The sequence below is a fragment of the Tupaia chinensis genome, unplaced genomic scaffold (assembly GCF_000334495.1).
Source record: "Tupaia chinensis unplaced genomic scaffold, TupChi_1.0 Scaffold000214_1, whole genome shotgun sequence".
NCBI lineage: Eukaryota > Metazoa > Chordata > Mammalia > Scandentia > Tupaiidae > Tupaia > Tupaia belangeri.
The window spans coordinates 972,534-989,412 of NW_006159689.1; the positions used below are offsets into that span (position 1 = coordinate 972,534).

Here is a 16,879-nt window from a genome sequence, read left to right on the forward strand (position 1 = left end):
AGATGGGGTGGGCCCCGTCCACTTGGTGGGCACAGCCTGGAGGGCTCCTGGCTGCCACACTGGAAACGGAGAAGCTGCCTCAACAAAAGGGGGCATCTGGGGACCGCAGAGGCCAGGGAGCAGTGCAGGGCAGCCTGGCTCTGCACTCGCCACCACAGCCGTCTTCCGTCCCGGCCGTGGGGCTCTGGGGTCACAGGCTGAGGGACAAGAGCCGCGGCAGACATCTGCGTGTGGAGGCAGAGAGGGTGCGAGCTGGCCCAGGAGGCCCACCCAGGCCAGGCCTGCGGTCAGAGGCTGATGGGGCTGTCCATCGCAGGTGGCCGAGGCTGCCCGGCTCCTTCCCAGGAGCACGTGTCTAGGTGACAGGGTGCCTGCAGGCCTCACTACTGTCACAGCACTCGGAACGCTGTCCAGACAGCCACTGTCAGCAGCTGCGGAAGCCACAGCCACACCAGGCCCTGGGCAGCAGCTGCCCTCATGGCCACCAGAGCGTTTACCCTCCAGAACTTCCTGCATTCCGGCGGGGCGCGGGCAAGGCGTGAACGTTTATTTTGGCCCAAAGGCTGTCCTGTGAACTGTGCCCAGGACAGGCCACCCGTGTCACACGCAGAAGGTGCCATGCGTGTCTCTGGAGTCACAGCCAGCCCTCTGCACCGTGCCCTCGCCCATGCCAGGCACACTGTGACGCCTACTCTGGGGCCCCTCCACGGGCCTGGCATGGGGAAGGCAGTGCGGGGCGGGCAGGGCGCTAGGCCGCCAAATTCCCTGGGCTCCAATCCCTAAGACTTCGAATGTGACTTTGTATGGAAACAGCAGCTTATTTTTTTAAAAAGCCAGAGACCATGTTCGTGTGAGCATGTGCGTGTGAGAGACAGACAGCACCCCACCCCCAACAGGGCCTGGCCGTGCCCCAGACCTGCTCCCCCATTCCCCACTCAGTCAGGGTTCTGGGCATTGCAAGCCCCTTGTATGTTTTTCTTTCCTTTTTTAAAGTTTCTTTTATATTTTATTTTTTAAATTTTATTCATTTATTTTATTTTATTTTGAACAAGAAGAGAAAAGAAGGGGGAGAAAGCAAGCTGCCAGGTCTAGGACTTGAACTGTGATCAGCCGTGTGGGAGTCCAGCCGCCTTAACCACCATGCCACATGCTGGCCTCTTTGTATGTTCTTCAAGCCACTGGGGTTGGGACTTGATCCCTGGCTGGCCATGTGGGACCCAGCCTCCTTGGCACAGCCTTTAGGCACTGCGCTACAGGGCTGGCCGGAAGAGGACCTCAGTGGGTAACTAAGCTAGTTACTTGGAGGGAGGGAGGTTATCTTGGATCAGCTAGGTGAGCCCTGAATGTAACACACGTAAGCGGGAGGCAGAGAGTTGCACAAAGGAGACAGAACGTGGCCGCCGAGGCAGAGGGCTGTGGTCGTAAGCCAGGGGACACAGCGGCTACAGGAGTGGGTTAGCCCAGGCAGCCTCTGCGGGAGCGTGGCCCCGCTGACAGCCAGCTCGCCCCTGCAGCCCTGCATGCCGGTCTCCAGACCCATGAGCAAACACACCTGTTGTTTTCAGCCACCATTTGGGTGTGATCTGCCAGCAACCACAGGAGACCACTGCAGACGCACCCACGGCGTGGCCAGGCAGGCGGGCCTGCTTCAGGAGTGGTGGCTCAGAGAGCCAGTGTGGGGCGAGAGTGACGGGCTGGGTAAGTCCTGGCCTCCACCCTTACGGCCCCAGAGACTGGGCACGTCCCTCAGCCTCCCCAGCGGGGAAATGGGAGGTGATGGCATGTGTCTAGCTGCGGAGCTGTGGGGAGGGCTTTCTGCCACCGGGAATCTGGGTGTGTGTGTGGGGAGGGTGCCCATCATCACCCTGCAGGTGTTGAAGCCACGGCAACCAGAGGTGGGGGAGCGGGAGCTGAGGCGCCTCCATCTCCCCCTTCCCTGGACCTCTCTGGTCAACAGCTAAGCAGGTGGTCACCTCGGCGCAGGAGTGTCAGGGACGCCTGACCCTGGTTCCCTGGGAGATGGGAGATGGCTCCCCAGAAGTGCATGGCCCTAAACTCAGAACTGGGTTGATGAGGTGGGTCCATTCTAGTCCCGCCTGTGTGCTGTCCACACGGGGGGACAGGGCTGCTCTCCGGCCACCAGGTGACGACCTGGTGAGCCCAGCAACACGCAAGCGTGCAACACTTGGGCCACAGGGACAGGTGAAGGGGTTCCGCCGACCAGCCCCACAGCCAAGATCCAGCCAGAGTGGGACGTGGGGTCTCACAGACAGTGGGGCTCCCCTTGGGCTTTGTCTAGTCTGGCTCTGCTCGGAGCAGGGCGAGTGCTTCGCGAAGCTGCCGCCGCTTCGGAGAGCTGTCTGACGGCATTTCCAGCGTGCGTGTGCATGTGTGTGCATGCGTGTGCATGCGTGTGTGCGTGTGCAGGCCTGCCCATCTTCCTGTGTCCAGCTTCGCTTGTTGGCCTTCACCCACAGGAAACTTCTCAGCCATGTCCACATTCTTTTCTCCGCCTATGAGGTCCTCCCACTCACCAGGAGCCCCCACGCAGCCCGGAGGAGCCCTGGGAGTGGCCTCTGATGACCAGGAGCCCCCACACAGCCCGGAGAAACCCTGGGCTGGCCCCTCTCTGGTGCCCTTGTCTGTGGGCAAGGCAGTCACGTGCGGGGGAGGTGGGCAGGGGCCCTGTGGGCTTGGACTGGAAGGGAGTGTCTCAGGGACGAAGGGGTTCATTCTGTGACCAGGTTACAGGGAGCGGGTCAGCAGCTCCGCCAACCGGCACAGCCGGCACTCGGCACCCACAGGACGGTGAGGCAGGTGCCACCACTCCCCACCGCGGCCAGGCCGTCAGCTGCCCCCCGGTGAGGAGCCTGCCCCACCTGACACCCTCACGCAGGCTGCCCCGACCTGCACTGGTCAGCCTGTCTGGCCAGAGCCTTTAACTCCAGAATGTCTACAGTCCTGCCGGGTCTCGGGCAGCCTGCGTCAGAGGTACTTCCGAGAGCCCCTGGAAGGCCAGACCCCTCCGGGGAGCCTGCTTCTGGTGTAGACAACGTTTTCCAAGCTGTCATACGAGTGAGGATGTTGAAAGACCCTGGAATGCCTGGGACCCACCTGAGGCCCGAGCAAGGGGGCCACATGGGATTTCCTCTCTGGCTTCCCCAGACCAGCAGCGAGGGCCACACTGCTGACAGGTCCCAGCGGGGCTCAGGGACGGAGGACTGGGGACACAGACCTAGGGGCTCACGGCGGGCTCTGGGCTCCCCAGCCTGGGTCGCATAGGCCCAGCACCTCCCAGGGGGGCACCTCTGCCTCACCAGGTTCCACCCCAATCCTCTGCCCGGCCAGGGTGCCGTGCTTCACCACCTAACAGGCGCAGACAGGCCCTGCCTTCACCTGCCCCCGCTCCCAGGAGGAGCGCCCAGGCCCAGGACAATGCCAAGAGGAAGTCCTCAGACCGGGTCAGGGGCCACGGGCTTCCCAGCCCACCGCCACAGCAGGAAGTTGGTGGGGCCCTGCCCACTAGCTGAGCAAACAGCTCGCTTTCCAGACGCGGGTATATGAACCTGCAGGTGCAGGCTCAGGGAAGTTAGACCCAGAGCGCCCACCGCCCGCTCCACCATGAAGCTCGCCGCTGCCTTCCCGGTGCTCTGCGTGGCCCTGCTCGGGGCCTCCGGTGAGCGCCTCACACCTGAGGCCCAGGCTGCGTGGGGGCCCCTGGCCCCGGCTCCTGCTCCAGCCTGACCCCGCCTCCGCGGCCCCGCCCAATCCCTGCCTCCTGCGGGTCCCTCCTGGGTTCCCGTGCCCCAAGGCAGCTGCGGGTGGCCCCCTTTGCGCTGGCACCAGGCCGCCAGACGCCAGGCGGCTGCGGGTGTCCCCCTCTGCCCTGGCTCCAGCCTGCCAGAGCCCCCGCTGATACCTGCTCTGTCCTTGGCATGCCCTGAAGGGCACAGCTGCAGGTGGCCTCCTCCGGGAGCCTGCCAGGAGCCTCCTCCGCACAGTCCCCCAGCCCATGCCCTCTGGCAGCTCGCTCAGCGATGGGCAGCCGCCGGGGGGTGCGCAGGAAGAGGGGGCAGGCAGATGGCCGTGGACAGGGCGAGCAGACAGATGGCTGTGGGGGCAGACAGATGGCTGTGGAGGGGGAGACAGACGGCTGTGGGGGGGCAGCCGTGGGAGGCACGCAGGGGCCTGGGACACCCCAGCGGGTGGGCAGGCTGGGGTCGCCTTGTCACAGGCACTGCCATCCCTGCCCTCTGCAGCTGCCGCTTTCCTCGTGGACTCGCTGGCCCAGCCCGTGGCCGCGGTGGGCCCCGTGGCGGAGGCGGTGGCCACGGGCGCCGGCAGGGTCCTGCCGCACTGGAACCCGCTGGAGTTGGTGCTGTCCAGGCTGGGCTTCCCCATGGAGCAGCTGGCCCAGAGCTGCCGGCAGTGCGTGGCCGAGCTGGGCCCCGAGGTCGTGAAGACGCTGCTGGTAACGCCCCGGGTGCACGTCCTGTAGCACTAGTGGCCTTGCGGCCATCAGGGACACCTCTCAGGGAGCAGCCCGGCGCCCTGGGGATACCTCTCAGGGAGCAGCCTGGCGCCCTGGGGATACCTCTTGGGGAGCAGCCTGGCGCCCTGGGGACACCTCTCAGGGGAGCAGCCCGGAGCCCTGGGGACACCCCTTGGGGAGCAGCCCGGCGCCCTGGGGACACCCCTCAGGGGAGCAGCCCAGAGCCCTGGGGACACCTCTCGGGGAGCAGCCCGGAGCCCTGGGGTGGCAGCGGGAAGGGCCCTCGGGGTCCACGGGGTCCCTCAGGGAGCAGCCTTGGCCCTCCTCAGCGACACTCCAGCGTGACCTCTGTTCCAGGCGGCCCCGGCACTCTTCGGCTGAGCAGATCGCAGTGCGCCCTTCCCGGATGCAAGGGCCGACCACGGCCCCGGCACCTCCCAGCCCCCCAATAAAAAGCATTGAGAGTAACCGTGGAGGTGCCTTCTTGCTGAGTGCCAGTCCTGGTGGATGTCAGTCACTGAAACTGAGGTTTCTGGCAAAGATAAAAGCAGGTGCAGGGCTGACAGGTGGTGTGGTGGTTGAGGTGCAGGACTCCCACATAGCCAACAGCAGATCGATACCTGGAACTGGCAGCTCGCTTTCTCTCTCTCGCTTGCTCACTCTGATCAAATTAAAAATAAATAAAACAAAAATAATCATTTTTTTAAAGGGGGGGGCAGGGCAAAGGGGCCAGCAGGTGACGTGGTGGTTAAGGCACTGGACTCCCACATGGTCAACCGTGGTTCAAGTCCCAGATCTGGAAGCTTGAACATCACGCTGGTGCATGCAGGTGTGCTCAAGATCCCGGGAGGAGAATGGGTTTTGGTGTGGCCTTCCCCACCAGAAAGTGATTTCTCACTTTCCCTCTCTGTCTCTCAGCAATCACACATGCCCTATGGCACAGAAACAAAACAAAAAAAGGTGCAAGATCTTGTAAGTAAGATCTCAAGTAGGGGGACCAGCAGATGGTGTAACGGTTATGTCACGGGACTCCCACATAGTCAACTGCAGTTCGAGTCCTGGACCCAGCGGTTTAAAAGTCACACTGGGCGTGTGTGTGTGTGTGTGTGCGCCCAAAATCCTGGAGGGAGAATGGAGAATGGAGAAGGGACTGCAGTGTGGCCATTCCCCTGAGGGGTGATTTCTCACTTTCTGTCTCTCTGTTTCTGTCTCTCCAGTGAGTGCACACACCCTATAGCAAAAAAAAAAAAAAATCTCTCTTAAAAAAACTCAAGTAGGAATTAAGATGGTAAGATCAAGTGCAAAATTTAGGGCTTCAGGTTAGAACTGAAGAATAATGGGGCCAGCTGGAGGCACGGTGGTTAAGGGCACTGTACGCCCACATGGCCAACTGCTGTTCGAGCCCTGGACCTGGTGGTTTGCTTTCTCACTTTCTCCCTTTCTGTGTTTCTCTTACTCTGTCCCCCTCTTGTGTAAAGAAAGGGGAGGGAAGGGGGAAAGGGAAGAAGGAAAGGGTGGGAAAAAGGAAGGGGAAAACGAAAGGATAGGAGGAAGAAAGAAAGGAAAAAAAGAAAGAAAGAAGGACAATTTAGAAAAAAAGAATTGAAGCGTAATTATCAACACCCAATGTATTTTATCTTTAGGGAAAAATACCTCTTCTCTCTGTCCGCTGAAACTAACTGGAAATGGACCTATCCTATTTGGGGATGACAAAAATGTCCCGAAATCAGTAAACTAGTTACTACAGCTACACACATTAACACGAATCTCAGAAACACACCGGGCAAATAAACCAAGTCACAGAAGAAACAATACAGAACAATTTCATTCGTTGAGGTAAGACGCACACAGTAGAGATTTCGTGTAGTCACTTTGTATTAATTACAACCAGTGTCTAATTTCAGGGCAATTTGATCACCCCAAAATGAACCCCAGTCACTCTTCTTTGGAGAAAGGTCGACTCAGACCGTCTGCCCATGGTAACTTGGGCTGCCTTCCGTTGCTGAGTTCTAAGAGCTCTTCGCATGTCCGAGGCGAGGCCCGTCAGACCCGATGGGCGGACACCTGCTCCCGTGCTGTGGGCTGTCCGCCGTCCTCTTCCGCTGAAGCACCCGTGTTTTAAATCTGACGTCCAGCTGACCTTTTCCCTTTGGTCGTGTTTCAAGGTCACTATCTTAGAACTATCGCCTCTCCAAGGCCATGCAGACTTTATACCTGTCCCTTCACCTGCTCCACGGTTTTAGTTTTACTTTTACATTTACTTTAAAAACCAATTTTAACTTCTGTATGGGGTAATTTTTGCTGGTGCATATTTAGCTGTCTCCGTAACTCTTGTTAAAGACTGTTCTTTCTCCTAGTGAGGTATCTTAGCAAAAAGTCGACCAAGTATAAAGGTTAGTTTTGGGGCTCTCAATTCTGTTTATCCATACGCTTACAGGTCTGCCTTGTAATTATTTTTCCTTTCTTTTTTATGCCAGAAGGCAAAAGAGACAGACAGAATATCCCATAATAAAGTCCAATCGCACTTCAATCTTTTCCCTTCAAATAGCTGATGCAGTCAGACCCTGGGCCTGCATGCGCACACTTGGTCTGCTTTCAAGCCACGGGGACTGTGGTTCTAACCCTGGTCAGCCATCCGGATCGCTCCCTCTGCCCAGCATTTAACCTCTATACTCCAGGGTTAGCCCTGTCGTCAATTTCGCAGTCAGGAAGTTTGGGTCCTCCAACTTGAATTGTTTGGCTATTGGGGTGTGGGGGGAGTCCTTTGGGTTTCATTCAAAGACTAGTCTCAATTTTTCCAACAAACACAAAGCCAGTGGGGATTTGGGGCAGAATATAGATTGAAATTGCAGACCAATGTGAAATATTGCCATCTTAATGGTACCAAGTCTTTCGATCCATGAACATGAAATATCTTTCCACTTATTTAGGTCTTCTTTCATTTTTTCAGTGAGGTTTTGTAGTTTTGAATAGGACAAGTCTTGTGCTTTTGTTCAACTTGCTGGTATCTCACTCAATGCTATTGAAGATAATCGCTCTATCATTGGACCATCCCGTGCTGGTAAATAGCGGTGCAATTGCCCTGTGCGTACGGACCTCGGACTGCCGGCGCCGAAGGAAGTATCAGCGCTCACGGATTGTTTTGGGATCACTTAGGCCTTCCACGGATGAGACCACGTCATCTGCAAATAGTTGTTCTTGCTCTCCACCCTGGGTGCTGTTTTGCTTTCGTGCCTAGTTTTCTTGGCTAGAACTTCCGGTAAATGGTGAATACGAGCCACAGAGATGGACGCTGTCTTTCCGAAACTTGAGAGTAAAGCCTTCAGGCTTTCACTGTGGAGAGCCACGTCCACTGTGGGTCATTTCCCAGTGCCCGTTATCAGGCCAAATTCGTTTCCATCCTTTTCTTATTTAAAGGGGTCAAAAAACGTTGCCAAGTGATCGTGATCCGGCCCTCGTTCTGACGCAAGGTATTACTCTGGCTGGGGACATGGCCGGTCACCCCCACCTGCCCCTTCTCTACACTGCCGGGTGCAGGGTTGCCAGTGTCTGCGCACCTGTGATATTAGCACGTAGTTTTTCTTTGCAGTATCTTTTGTTTTGGGATCAGGGTAACAAAGCCTTTGTAGATTAAGAAGTGTTCCCTGTTAGATATTTGACATTTGTGAAAAATTGATATCAATTCTTAAATATTTCATAAAATGCACACGCTTTTTGGCCTTGTGCTTTTCTTCCCATATAGGTTCTTTTCATTTATTTACTTCTTGAGAGATTTTTGCTATAGGCCGCATGTGCTTGCTAGAGACGGAGCTACTGAGAGACAGAAAGCAAAACATCACCCCTGGGGGGATGGCCACGCTGCAATCCCTTCTCTTCCATTCTCCTCTCGGGCTCTTGGGCGCGCACACACACCTGGCCTGTTTTTAAGCCACCGGGACCCGACCATGTGGGAGTCCAGCGATGTAACCTTATGCCATCTGCTGGTCCCTATCATTTAGCTTTTTTCAATATTAAGTCAATTTCTATTCTATTTTTTGAGATTTTCTCTTCAGTTTTCATAATTCTGGCTTTCTAGAGACTTACCTGTTCCATCTGCATTATCTAATTTACTGGCGCATTAGATATGACTGACTGTAGTAACCCATAATACTCCTTCCCGTTCTGTAAGCTTGGTAGTAATGTCCCCCTTCACTTCTAACTTCAGTAATTTGAGTGTTTTCTGCTCAGTCTACTTAAAGGCTCATCAATTTTAGATTTTTCCAAAGAACCGCCTTGCGGTTGTGTCTCCCTCTTCTCTAGCTCGCGCCTCCGCGCTGGCCCCGCTGCCGCCCTCCGCCTGCCTGCTTGCATCTGCTTTGCTGGTCTCCAGCGTCTCAGGGTGAGGGCTATTGAGTTGAGATCTTTTCTCTTGTAAGTGTCTGCGTTGTACCTACACATTTCAAGTGCTGCTTTCCCTGCATACCACATTGGAGAGATTTTTTTAAATTTCAAACTATTTCCTCGTTTCTTTTCTCTGTCTGACCCACTGGCTACTTAGGAACTTGTGAGCGGCTATATATTTCTGAATGTCCCTTTATTTTATGTGCACGACAGCTTTTTCCTGCCTTTTACACTTCAGCCTGCTTCTACCTGTATTTAAAGTGTACGTATTGTGGGGCTCATTTGCCTTTAAGCCAGTCTGATCTTTTGTTTAACCCGTTTATATCTGATACTGTCGGCATGGCTGGTTTATAACTGCCTCCCGCTGGCCCCGCAGTTAGCAGTTTTTAGGTTGGAAAACAAGTAGGGGCCAGCAGGTGGCGTGGTGGTTAAGGTGCTGGACACTCCCACATGGCCAACCATGGTTCGAGTCCCAGACCTGGTGGCTTGCTTTCTCACTTTCCCTCTCTCTCTCTCTCTCTCTGTGTGTCTCTCTCTGGTTAAATTAAAAAAACATAAATGAGTGGATAAATAAATAATTTTAAAATGTTTGGAAAAAAAAAGAAAAACAAGTAAAATTTGATGGATTTGTTAGTGTGTTGATACATTTAGGATTTCCAAATTATAAATTACTCCTTTGCATTTGATGTTGCCGATAGACACGACACAAGAACCCATTACTCCATACACTAGGAGTTGGGTTCACTAGGAGTTGCTAGGGTTCAGTAGACCGCTCTCAAAGAGAAAGATGAATTACGTGAATGTGGATCCAAATGTTTTAAAAAGTGCTTTTCAGGGGAACCAGCAAGTGGTGTGGAGGTTAAGGTGCTGGATCCCAAATAGCTGGCTGTGTAGTTTGAGTCCTAGACCCGACGGCTTGGCAAACACACTGGGTATGTAAGTGTGTGTGCCCGAGATCCCAAGAACGGAGAAGGCATTGCAGCGTGGCAATCCCCCTTGAGTGCGATTTTTTTTTCACTCTCTCTGGAGTGCACATGCCCTGTAGCAAAAAAATGAGAAAGTTTTTATTCTGTAAGTAACTGCTGTCTCAACTGAAAAGCTTCCATTTTTGTAAAACATTTTTAGTCTTTTTCTCATAACTTTTTAAACAAACATTTTATTAGAAATAAATTTTCTACCATATCTCCATTTACTTACTTACTTACTTATTTATTTATTTATTTATTTATTTATTTTTCTGTGTAAGAATGTAAGCCCTTGGGACTGGTAGGTGGCATGGCAGTTAAGGGCACTGGACTCCCACATGGCCGACCACGGTTCAAGTCTCAGATCTGGCAGCTTGCTTTCTTACTTTCTCTCTTTCTCACTCTGTCCCTCTCTGGTCAAATAAAAATAAATAAATAAATAAAGTTAAGTAAAATAATTCAAAAAAAAAAAAAGAATTTAAACCCTTTTATATATGGCCCAAACTAAAAGCTCAGATCCCATTATAAATCGTTTAGAAACTGTGTGTGTGCTCACCAGAGAGAAAAAGCAACCCAATGGGGCGTCTCCCTCCTCTTCCCCATCAAGGGTACCTCGGGCCACACACACTGACTCCCGTGTGTCCAAGCTGCTGGGGCTGAGACTAGAACCCGCATTGGCCATGTGGGAGCTCCCTCGGCCGTCCTGAGTGGCAACTCACCCCGCGCACTTACACGACAAGGGGTTTCCTTCTGCTCTGCGCTGCCCTATCTGTGCTATGCGCCTTGCAGCCCCTGCTCCCGCTCGGGGCAGGCGCTAGCTCTGTGCCCCCCCTAGTTCTGTGTGAGGATGGCTCTGTAACCGAGCACTGGTTACACCGGAGAAGCCATCTACAGTCAGGTGTCGCGCTGGGTCCTGGTGCCGGTCCCCAGGCGCGGCGACCCCTCTGGCCGTGTAGAAGACAGATCGGCCGGTGCCGGGGTGGACCAAGGCCGACAGCGCGCATAGGTTTCCACGCTGCCCGCAGTTGAAGGGAGCTACCGTCCCAAACAAATGATGGAGTTAATTAACAGCACATTAAACATTTTCTGCCCGAGAGATGGACAGAAAGCACTCCACATCGGAACGGCCACGTTGCAACCCTTTCTCTTTCACTGCTGCCCTTTCGGGACTTTGGACACGCACACACATACACCAGGCTTTGCTTTTTTTTTTTTTTTTATAGAGGTTTTCGCTATAGGGCATGTGCGCTTGCCAGACAGAGACAAAGAGACAGAAAGCGAGAAATCACCCCCCGGGGGGATGGTCACGCTGCAATCCATTCTCCTCTTGGGATCTTGGGCACGCACGCACACGTGACCGGTGTGAGTTTTAAGCCACCGGGTCCGGGACGCGAACCGCGGTCGACTACGTGGGAGTCCAGCGACATAGCCATTACGCCAACTGCTGGTTCCCCAGGCATGTTTTTTTAAGCTCCTGCTTCCAGGACTCCAACTGCACAGCCAGCCGTGTGGGTAGGTTAGAGATGGCCCCATGGAGGCCCTGAGACGAGCTCTTGCTGTGACTGCCCAAGGGGAACCCACACGCGGTGGGCAAATACCGTTTTCTTCCTCGGTGCCTGAGGAAGACACACAGGGATGATTGTACATTTCCCTCTTATCATTCCTGGTCAATACAAAGACCCAGCCAGACGTTTCATCAACATCCGATTCCCACTGGGAATAAACTGATCCGGCGGTTCGCCCTAACAGGGATGCTCCTGCCATCGCGGTGCACACTGGGCATGCGCGGTGAGGTCACCGCAGACCCAGAGTCACCTGCGAGGGAGACGCCCACGTGGGGAGAAAGCCCGGGAATTCAACCAAAGGCGTGGGTCCTGAGACCTCCCGCTGTGAAACGCTCAGTCCACCGTGATAAAATGACACCTGGCCAGTTGCGGTCGCAGTTGCTCCCCAGCCACCTGCCCGCCCGCAGGTCTTGGGGTGCACTTCTTCCCAAGAGTCTTTCTTTCCTACTCATTCTCTTTCTACCACTTTTATTGTGGCTGTGGCTTGGCTCTGCGCCTAGGGAAGGTCTCTAATTTTAGTGACCTGGCCCCAAAGAATGCAGGACTTTACACAACCCAGCTCAGCACTCCCCGCCTACGACAGAGAGCTAAGAGGTCTATTGAGGGGCACGGCAGCCTGCACATGGCAGTTACACGCGGGGCAAGACCGTCCTCGCAGACAGAGGTGAAGTCCCGTCCACCGAGGCTCCGGCCGAGCGGGCCCGCTCTAACAGTGGACGGCTCTAGGAAGGTGTGGCATGAAACTGTCTCCTGACTTTAAGTGGCTGTCCCAGCATCTGCAATACATAAAATCATGCATTTACTTGTCTTGGCAGGAATCTCTGAAAGGCAAACAGGCGGAATGTTGTCCTCAGCTGTGCGCCAGCAGGAGGCCTGAGCAGCTGCGCCTCTCCCAGTCTGCGTACGCGGCAGCATTCGCGGGGCACGGGGACACTCGGGGCCCGCTAGAACCCAGCCAGTGCTCGCCGCTGCAGTCGCAGGCTCTTACTCCTTTCCGAGAGGACGACACAGCGCATTTCTCGTATCGTGAGGTACACGGTAATGACGGACATCCCCGATGCCAAGGGACCGTCGGCTGCCTGCATATTGAGCCCAGCTTTGGCAAAGACACAGGGTCACACGGATGCCACGGCGGATGAACAAGCACCACGTGCCCACCCCTCCCCACAGCCAGGCCCGCCCCACGCAGCTGCCCTCAGAAGGGGGGAGCCCGTCCCAGATGATGCAGAATTTCTGTGTTTAGTCTGCTGAGCAACACGGACTTCTCTCAAACCTTAGGACTATGCTACACAAATTGCACTTTCTGCATATTTGGAAAGACATGTTCAATTTATTGGTTGGCTATAGGAAAATACATTGTAGAGGAGACCCCGTGTATAAATATAATACTAGTTAGTTACAACCTGACCAAGGAGGCTCCACTGAAAAGAACAGCAAAAGCCCCTGTGACCACCACCTGCAGCGGTGCGTCTCCAGTTGCCCTGAGCCTTCCCGAAGCTGCGAGGCAGGTGTGACATCCTCTGGGTCAGTGAGACGACGTGCCAGCTTCAGTACAGAAACAGTGAACGAGAGTCCACTGCCTCAACACGCCAGTTAGCAAAGCTGTGGAGCCAGAGAGCGAGGTGGACACCCGAGGACCCGCTCGTCGGGGACCGACAGCTACTGAGGGGCTCCGGGAATGCCGTGACGCCAGCCCCCTTCCGCGTGGCTCATGGGGAACTGCTCTAACCGCTTCCCCGTGGGTCACCTTCTATCCATGTGTGACATGACCCCGACACCTTAGAAGTTGCCAGGGAAACTAATTCCGTACGTTTAAATAGTAAAAACTGGAACTCTGAAGTCTGAATGTTATTACTGAAAACCTGGACCTTGGAAGAGCTTTGAAATTTTACTTTCAACATTTAGAAGTGCACCCCACCCGATTTAATGATGTCCACAGATTTCAAAGTGCTAGCTCAACGCTTCCCTGGCTGTCACCAAATCAAACACAAATAAAAGCAAAGCACAGTTTTTTGGAGGTGTTCTCGGCCTATTTTCTGGGATTATTCTGGTTACAACGAACAACTTATTTCTACAGCTTTAGTTTAAATTATGGCATATATTAATTTTGATGGACATTATTTAAATGCTCAAACCACAAATAATTACCACAGATACAATAAGCTATACTTCAAGAGACTCACAAGAAGGGTTGAATGCCTCCAGGTCTCTGACCTCTGGGACAAAAACCCCACTCCAAACTGTGCAAAATGCTCTTCGGTCGGTTCTACCCAGTGAGAACACTAAGCTACGGTATGGCAAGACATTAATCAGTTACAGAATTTTTGGAACAAAATCGACTTTAAAAACATACTAGTTTTTATTGCATTACAGAAAATATGGAATTATAGGAAATTATTCAGGTCACAGGAAATATTTAAAACACAAAACCCTGCTCAACCGAAATACCCCCGTCTATTTTAGGTGACCATTTTGGAGTGAGACCAAAAGCCTCGTCTCCCTCGTGAAGGGTGCAGTTTGAGACTTCCCAGCGACCCTCGGTTGAGTTTATCACCATCTCGGTGCAGTGGAGCTGCTGTCCCAACCGCCCGGCAAACGCGCTGTGCCGAGGACAGGCCCAGACAAGCACCTTCGAGACGCAGCGGCGGACACGGCAGCACTGCCCTGAAACCCAAGCTGTATCAGAGACAGAGCAGATACAGAAGAAAACACGCTGTGCGAAGCTCAGACCTTTGCATCTAACACGTGCACTCGTCCAGCACCTTCCACTAACGAGTACAGGGCACGCGCCCGCCCCTCCAGAAAGCTCTCTGCACCCGTGACCCCACGAGCACATGGCAGGAGGGGCGCCCTCGGCCCAGAGCCACAGCGGCCCCAGCCCTGCCTTGGGACTGCGGAGGAAAATGAACAAACACACCTTTCCCTCCTTCACCAAAAGCCCCAGAGAAAATGCTGCACTGGCTCTACAACAGCAAAACGCATTCTCCACCGAGCTGATCACCAACTGCACGTGCTGCATGTCAGCACGACTTCAAAGGAAAAGATGATAATAAAGACTTCTAAAGAAAAACCAGGGCCAAGACAAAGATTCAAGATGGAAACCTTTTGGAGAATTTTTTTTAAAGGAAAAAAAAAGAATCATGTGTTTAAATAACATGTAATTTTTATTTTTTTTCTTAAAAACAGAGTAAGAAAATTTAAGTGCAGACATTTTTCATAAAATTTTAAGCCATCAAAGTGATTTACTCTCTGTATAAAAATTGCTAGTGACACTCGCCAGTATTTCTCCATGACGCTCACTGGTGACCTTGGGCTTCCCTGCCTGCAGCTGACGCGGACTGCCTGCAGTCGGACCAGCCCCTGCTGAGCTCACCTGATGCTGGAGGGAGGAACGAGGTGGCAAGGACGGACGGACGGACAGACGGATGGACGACAGGTACCTGCCGAGAGGAAGCTGGCTCCCCTGCTCTGCTCCTGGCACCACGGCAAAGCAGGGCACCGCACAACTTAGTCTTGGCTGACGTGTTAAAATAACTTAGTCACTTCACAAATTATTCTAAGACTTGTCTTAGGGACCTGTCTTGAAAAATGTATCTAATTTATACTGTTTCATAAATGAAAAGTCACTTCTTTGAAAAAAGGAATGACTAAAATCGGAGACTGAGGAACCCACGATGATGAGAAGCACTCACACGATAGCAGTGCTCCGGTCACAGACGGCGCCGGGGCGTGCTCCTCCCTGCAGCACTCAGCCGTGGCAGCGGGAAAGGCCACCGCGCAGCATCTTCACAGCCTCCACCCTGTTCCACGGCACTTTAAGAACGCGGAGGAAGGTGCACAGGCTCCTCTGCGTGCAGGGCAGTGCCGGGCGGGGACAGCGGCAGGATGGGGGGTCCTGGAAGGAGCGCAGATGCTGCACCTACGCAGCTGTCCTCCTCTCGCTTAGGGTATCAGAGAGCGCACAGCAACCATTCCACTCAGTCCGTGAACGCCGACAGCCTGCTGTTCGGCTTGTCCACCCTGGAGGGTAGCTACTTTTCATAAAAATTTAGGAATTCACGAATAAGCTGCCTCTGGTCAGAGAAAATGTCCTAAGGTTTAAGCAGATTTAGATTTAAAAATAAAGCAGTACAAAGGGCCCCACTGGCAGTGCAGACCCAGCAGAGAGGGGCCACTGTACCTCTTGACAAGCTGGCCTTTAAAACACGGGAAGCAGGTAAAAGACACGTAGCCTTAGTTTACAGTACAATCATTTCCAAATCTGATTTCTTAATACAAAATTTCATAAATCAGGTACTCTGCGGATCATATACAATCATAAAGGCTAAATTCAAATTCTGTATTTTACAAATAAGTGAAAAAGGAGAGTGAGTGTGGAAGAACGGTCTCTGGATGGCATTACTGGCCGGAAGGAAGGAGTGCTGCAGGTTCTGCGAGAAGAGAGTGTGCCGCTTGGACCCTCTCCTCCTCCAAGGCAGGGGACAGAGAGGACAGCCCCTCGTGAGATGCAGGGCAGGTGCACCCGGCCCTGTCTGTGCACAGGAGGCACCTGGGCTCGGGATTCCTGTCGCTAGCACCCGGCTTTCATACTGTACCCTCGTCAATATTGCCAGTAAGAACGCGGAATCCCTAGTGGCCATACCTCACCCCTAGGTTCAGGCGTTTGCAAGGTCCCAAGTAAGACGAGGCTGTCGGGAAGGTGCTTGACTACCTCCTGCCGGGAAGGTGGACGCCGCCAATGGGGGCAGGAAAGGCAGCAAGAGCTCCAGCTGTGCGAAGAGCGAGAAGTGGTCGGAGGGGATGAGCGGGTGTGGGCAGCCGCTGACCTTGTTCTCCACCAGCCAGTGGTGGTCCAGAGGGCCCAGGATGCCCAGGGTGTTCAGCTGAGGTTTGGAATAGAAGATGTAGTCAATGATACCCTGGAAAACAGGGGGAGAGGAGGCCAGGCCCCGGGTGAGACGGCAGTGACATGGAGCGGTCCACGGCACGCCTCCAGCCACGTCTGAACAGACACTTTGCTGTCAGGAGAGCCAGCACGTCGGCCGAGTGGCTGCCCCTCCAGTGTCTAGCCCAGCAGAGCGAGGACGTGCTCTCGCCAAGTCTTCACGGAGACCGAGTGCCCTCGTGAATCGCCGTCTCCTCCGCAGCTCCGCCCTCCTCCGCGCCTCCGCCGGTGCCGCCCCTGCCCGCTGCCCCACACAAGCTGTTTGTACTCTCACTTCCGGTGGGGAGGAATAGGCGGGGCCCTGCCGTGCCAACCCTTTCCTGCGCCGGGGCCAATGCATGTGCCGCCTTCGCTGGTACTTCTTCCTACTTGGCACCCGGCCAGCTCCATTCACCTTCAGGTGACAGGTCCGAGCGCTGTGGAGACGCTGGACTCCCCGCTCACTCTGACCCCACAACGCTCTCCCCGCTCACTCTGACCCCACAACGCTCTCCCCGCTCACTCTGACCCCCCACAATGCTCTCCCCCCCTC

The 16,879-nt window shown here is 54.2% G+C and overlaps 2 protein-coding genes across 2 annotated transcripts in view; one reads left to right on the forward strand and one right to left on the reverse strand.

Moving 5' to 3' along the window:
• The first annotated feature begins 3,592 nt into the window (after positions 1 to 3,592).
• On the forward strand, positions 3,593 to 4,951 carry SCGB3A1 (secretoglobin family 3A member 1). The gene is made up of 3 exons (XM_014587451.2): positions 3,593 to 3,676; positions 4,260 to 4,471; positions 4,850 to 4,951. The coding sequence occupies exons 1-3, from the start codon at positions 3,622 to 3,624 to the stop codon at positions 4,871 to 4,873; spliced, it is 291 nt and encodes a 96-aa protein (XP_014442937.1). The 5' UTR covers positions 3,593 to 3,621; the 3' UTR covers positions 4,874 to 4,951.
• Positions 4,952 to 14,531: 9,580 nt separating this feature from the next.
• Positions 14,532 to 16,879, reverse strand: part of CNOT6 (CCR4-NOT transcription complex subunit 6) — a 47,315-nt gene continuing 44,967 nt past the window's right edge. The window contains 2 exon segments of the mRNA XM_006147448.3: positions 14,532 to 16,144; positions 16,147 to 16,321. Of these exon segments, the coding sequence (XP_006147510.1) occupies positions 16,110 to 16,144; positions 16,147 to 16,321 (210 nt within the window). The 3' untranslated portion in view covers positions 14,532 to 16,109.

Coding starts and splice junctions, on each gene's coding strand:
- SCGB3A1 (XM_014587451.2), top strand. CDS start 3,622: ATGAAGCTCGCCGCTGCCTTCCCGGTGCTCTGCGTGGCCCTGCTCGGG. Junction 3,677..4,259: donor GGCCCTGCTCGGGGCCTCCG/GTGAGCGCCTCA, acceptor TGCCCTCTGCAG/CTGCCGCTTTCCTCGTGGAC. Junction 4,472..4,849: donor AGGTCGTGAAGACGCTGCTG/GTAACGCCCCGG, acceptor CCTCTGTTCCAG/GCGGCCCCGGCACTCTTCGG.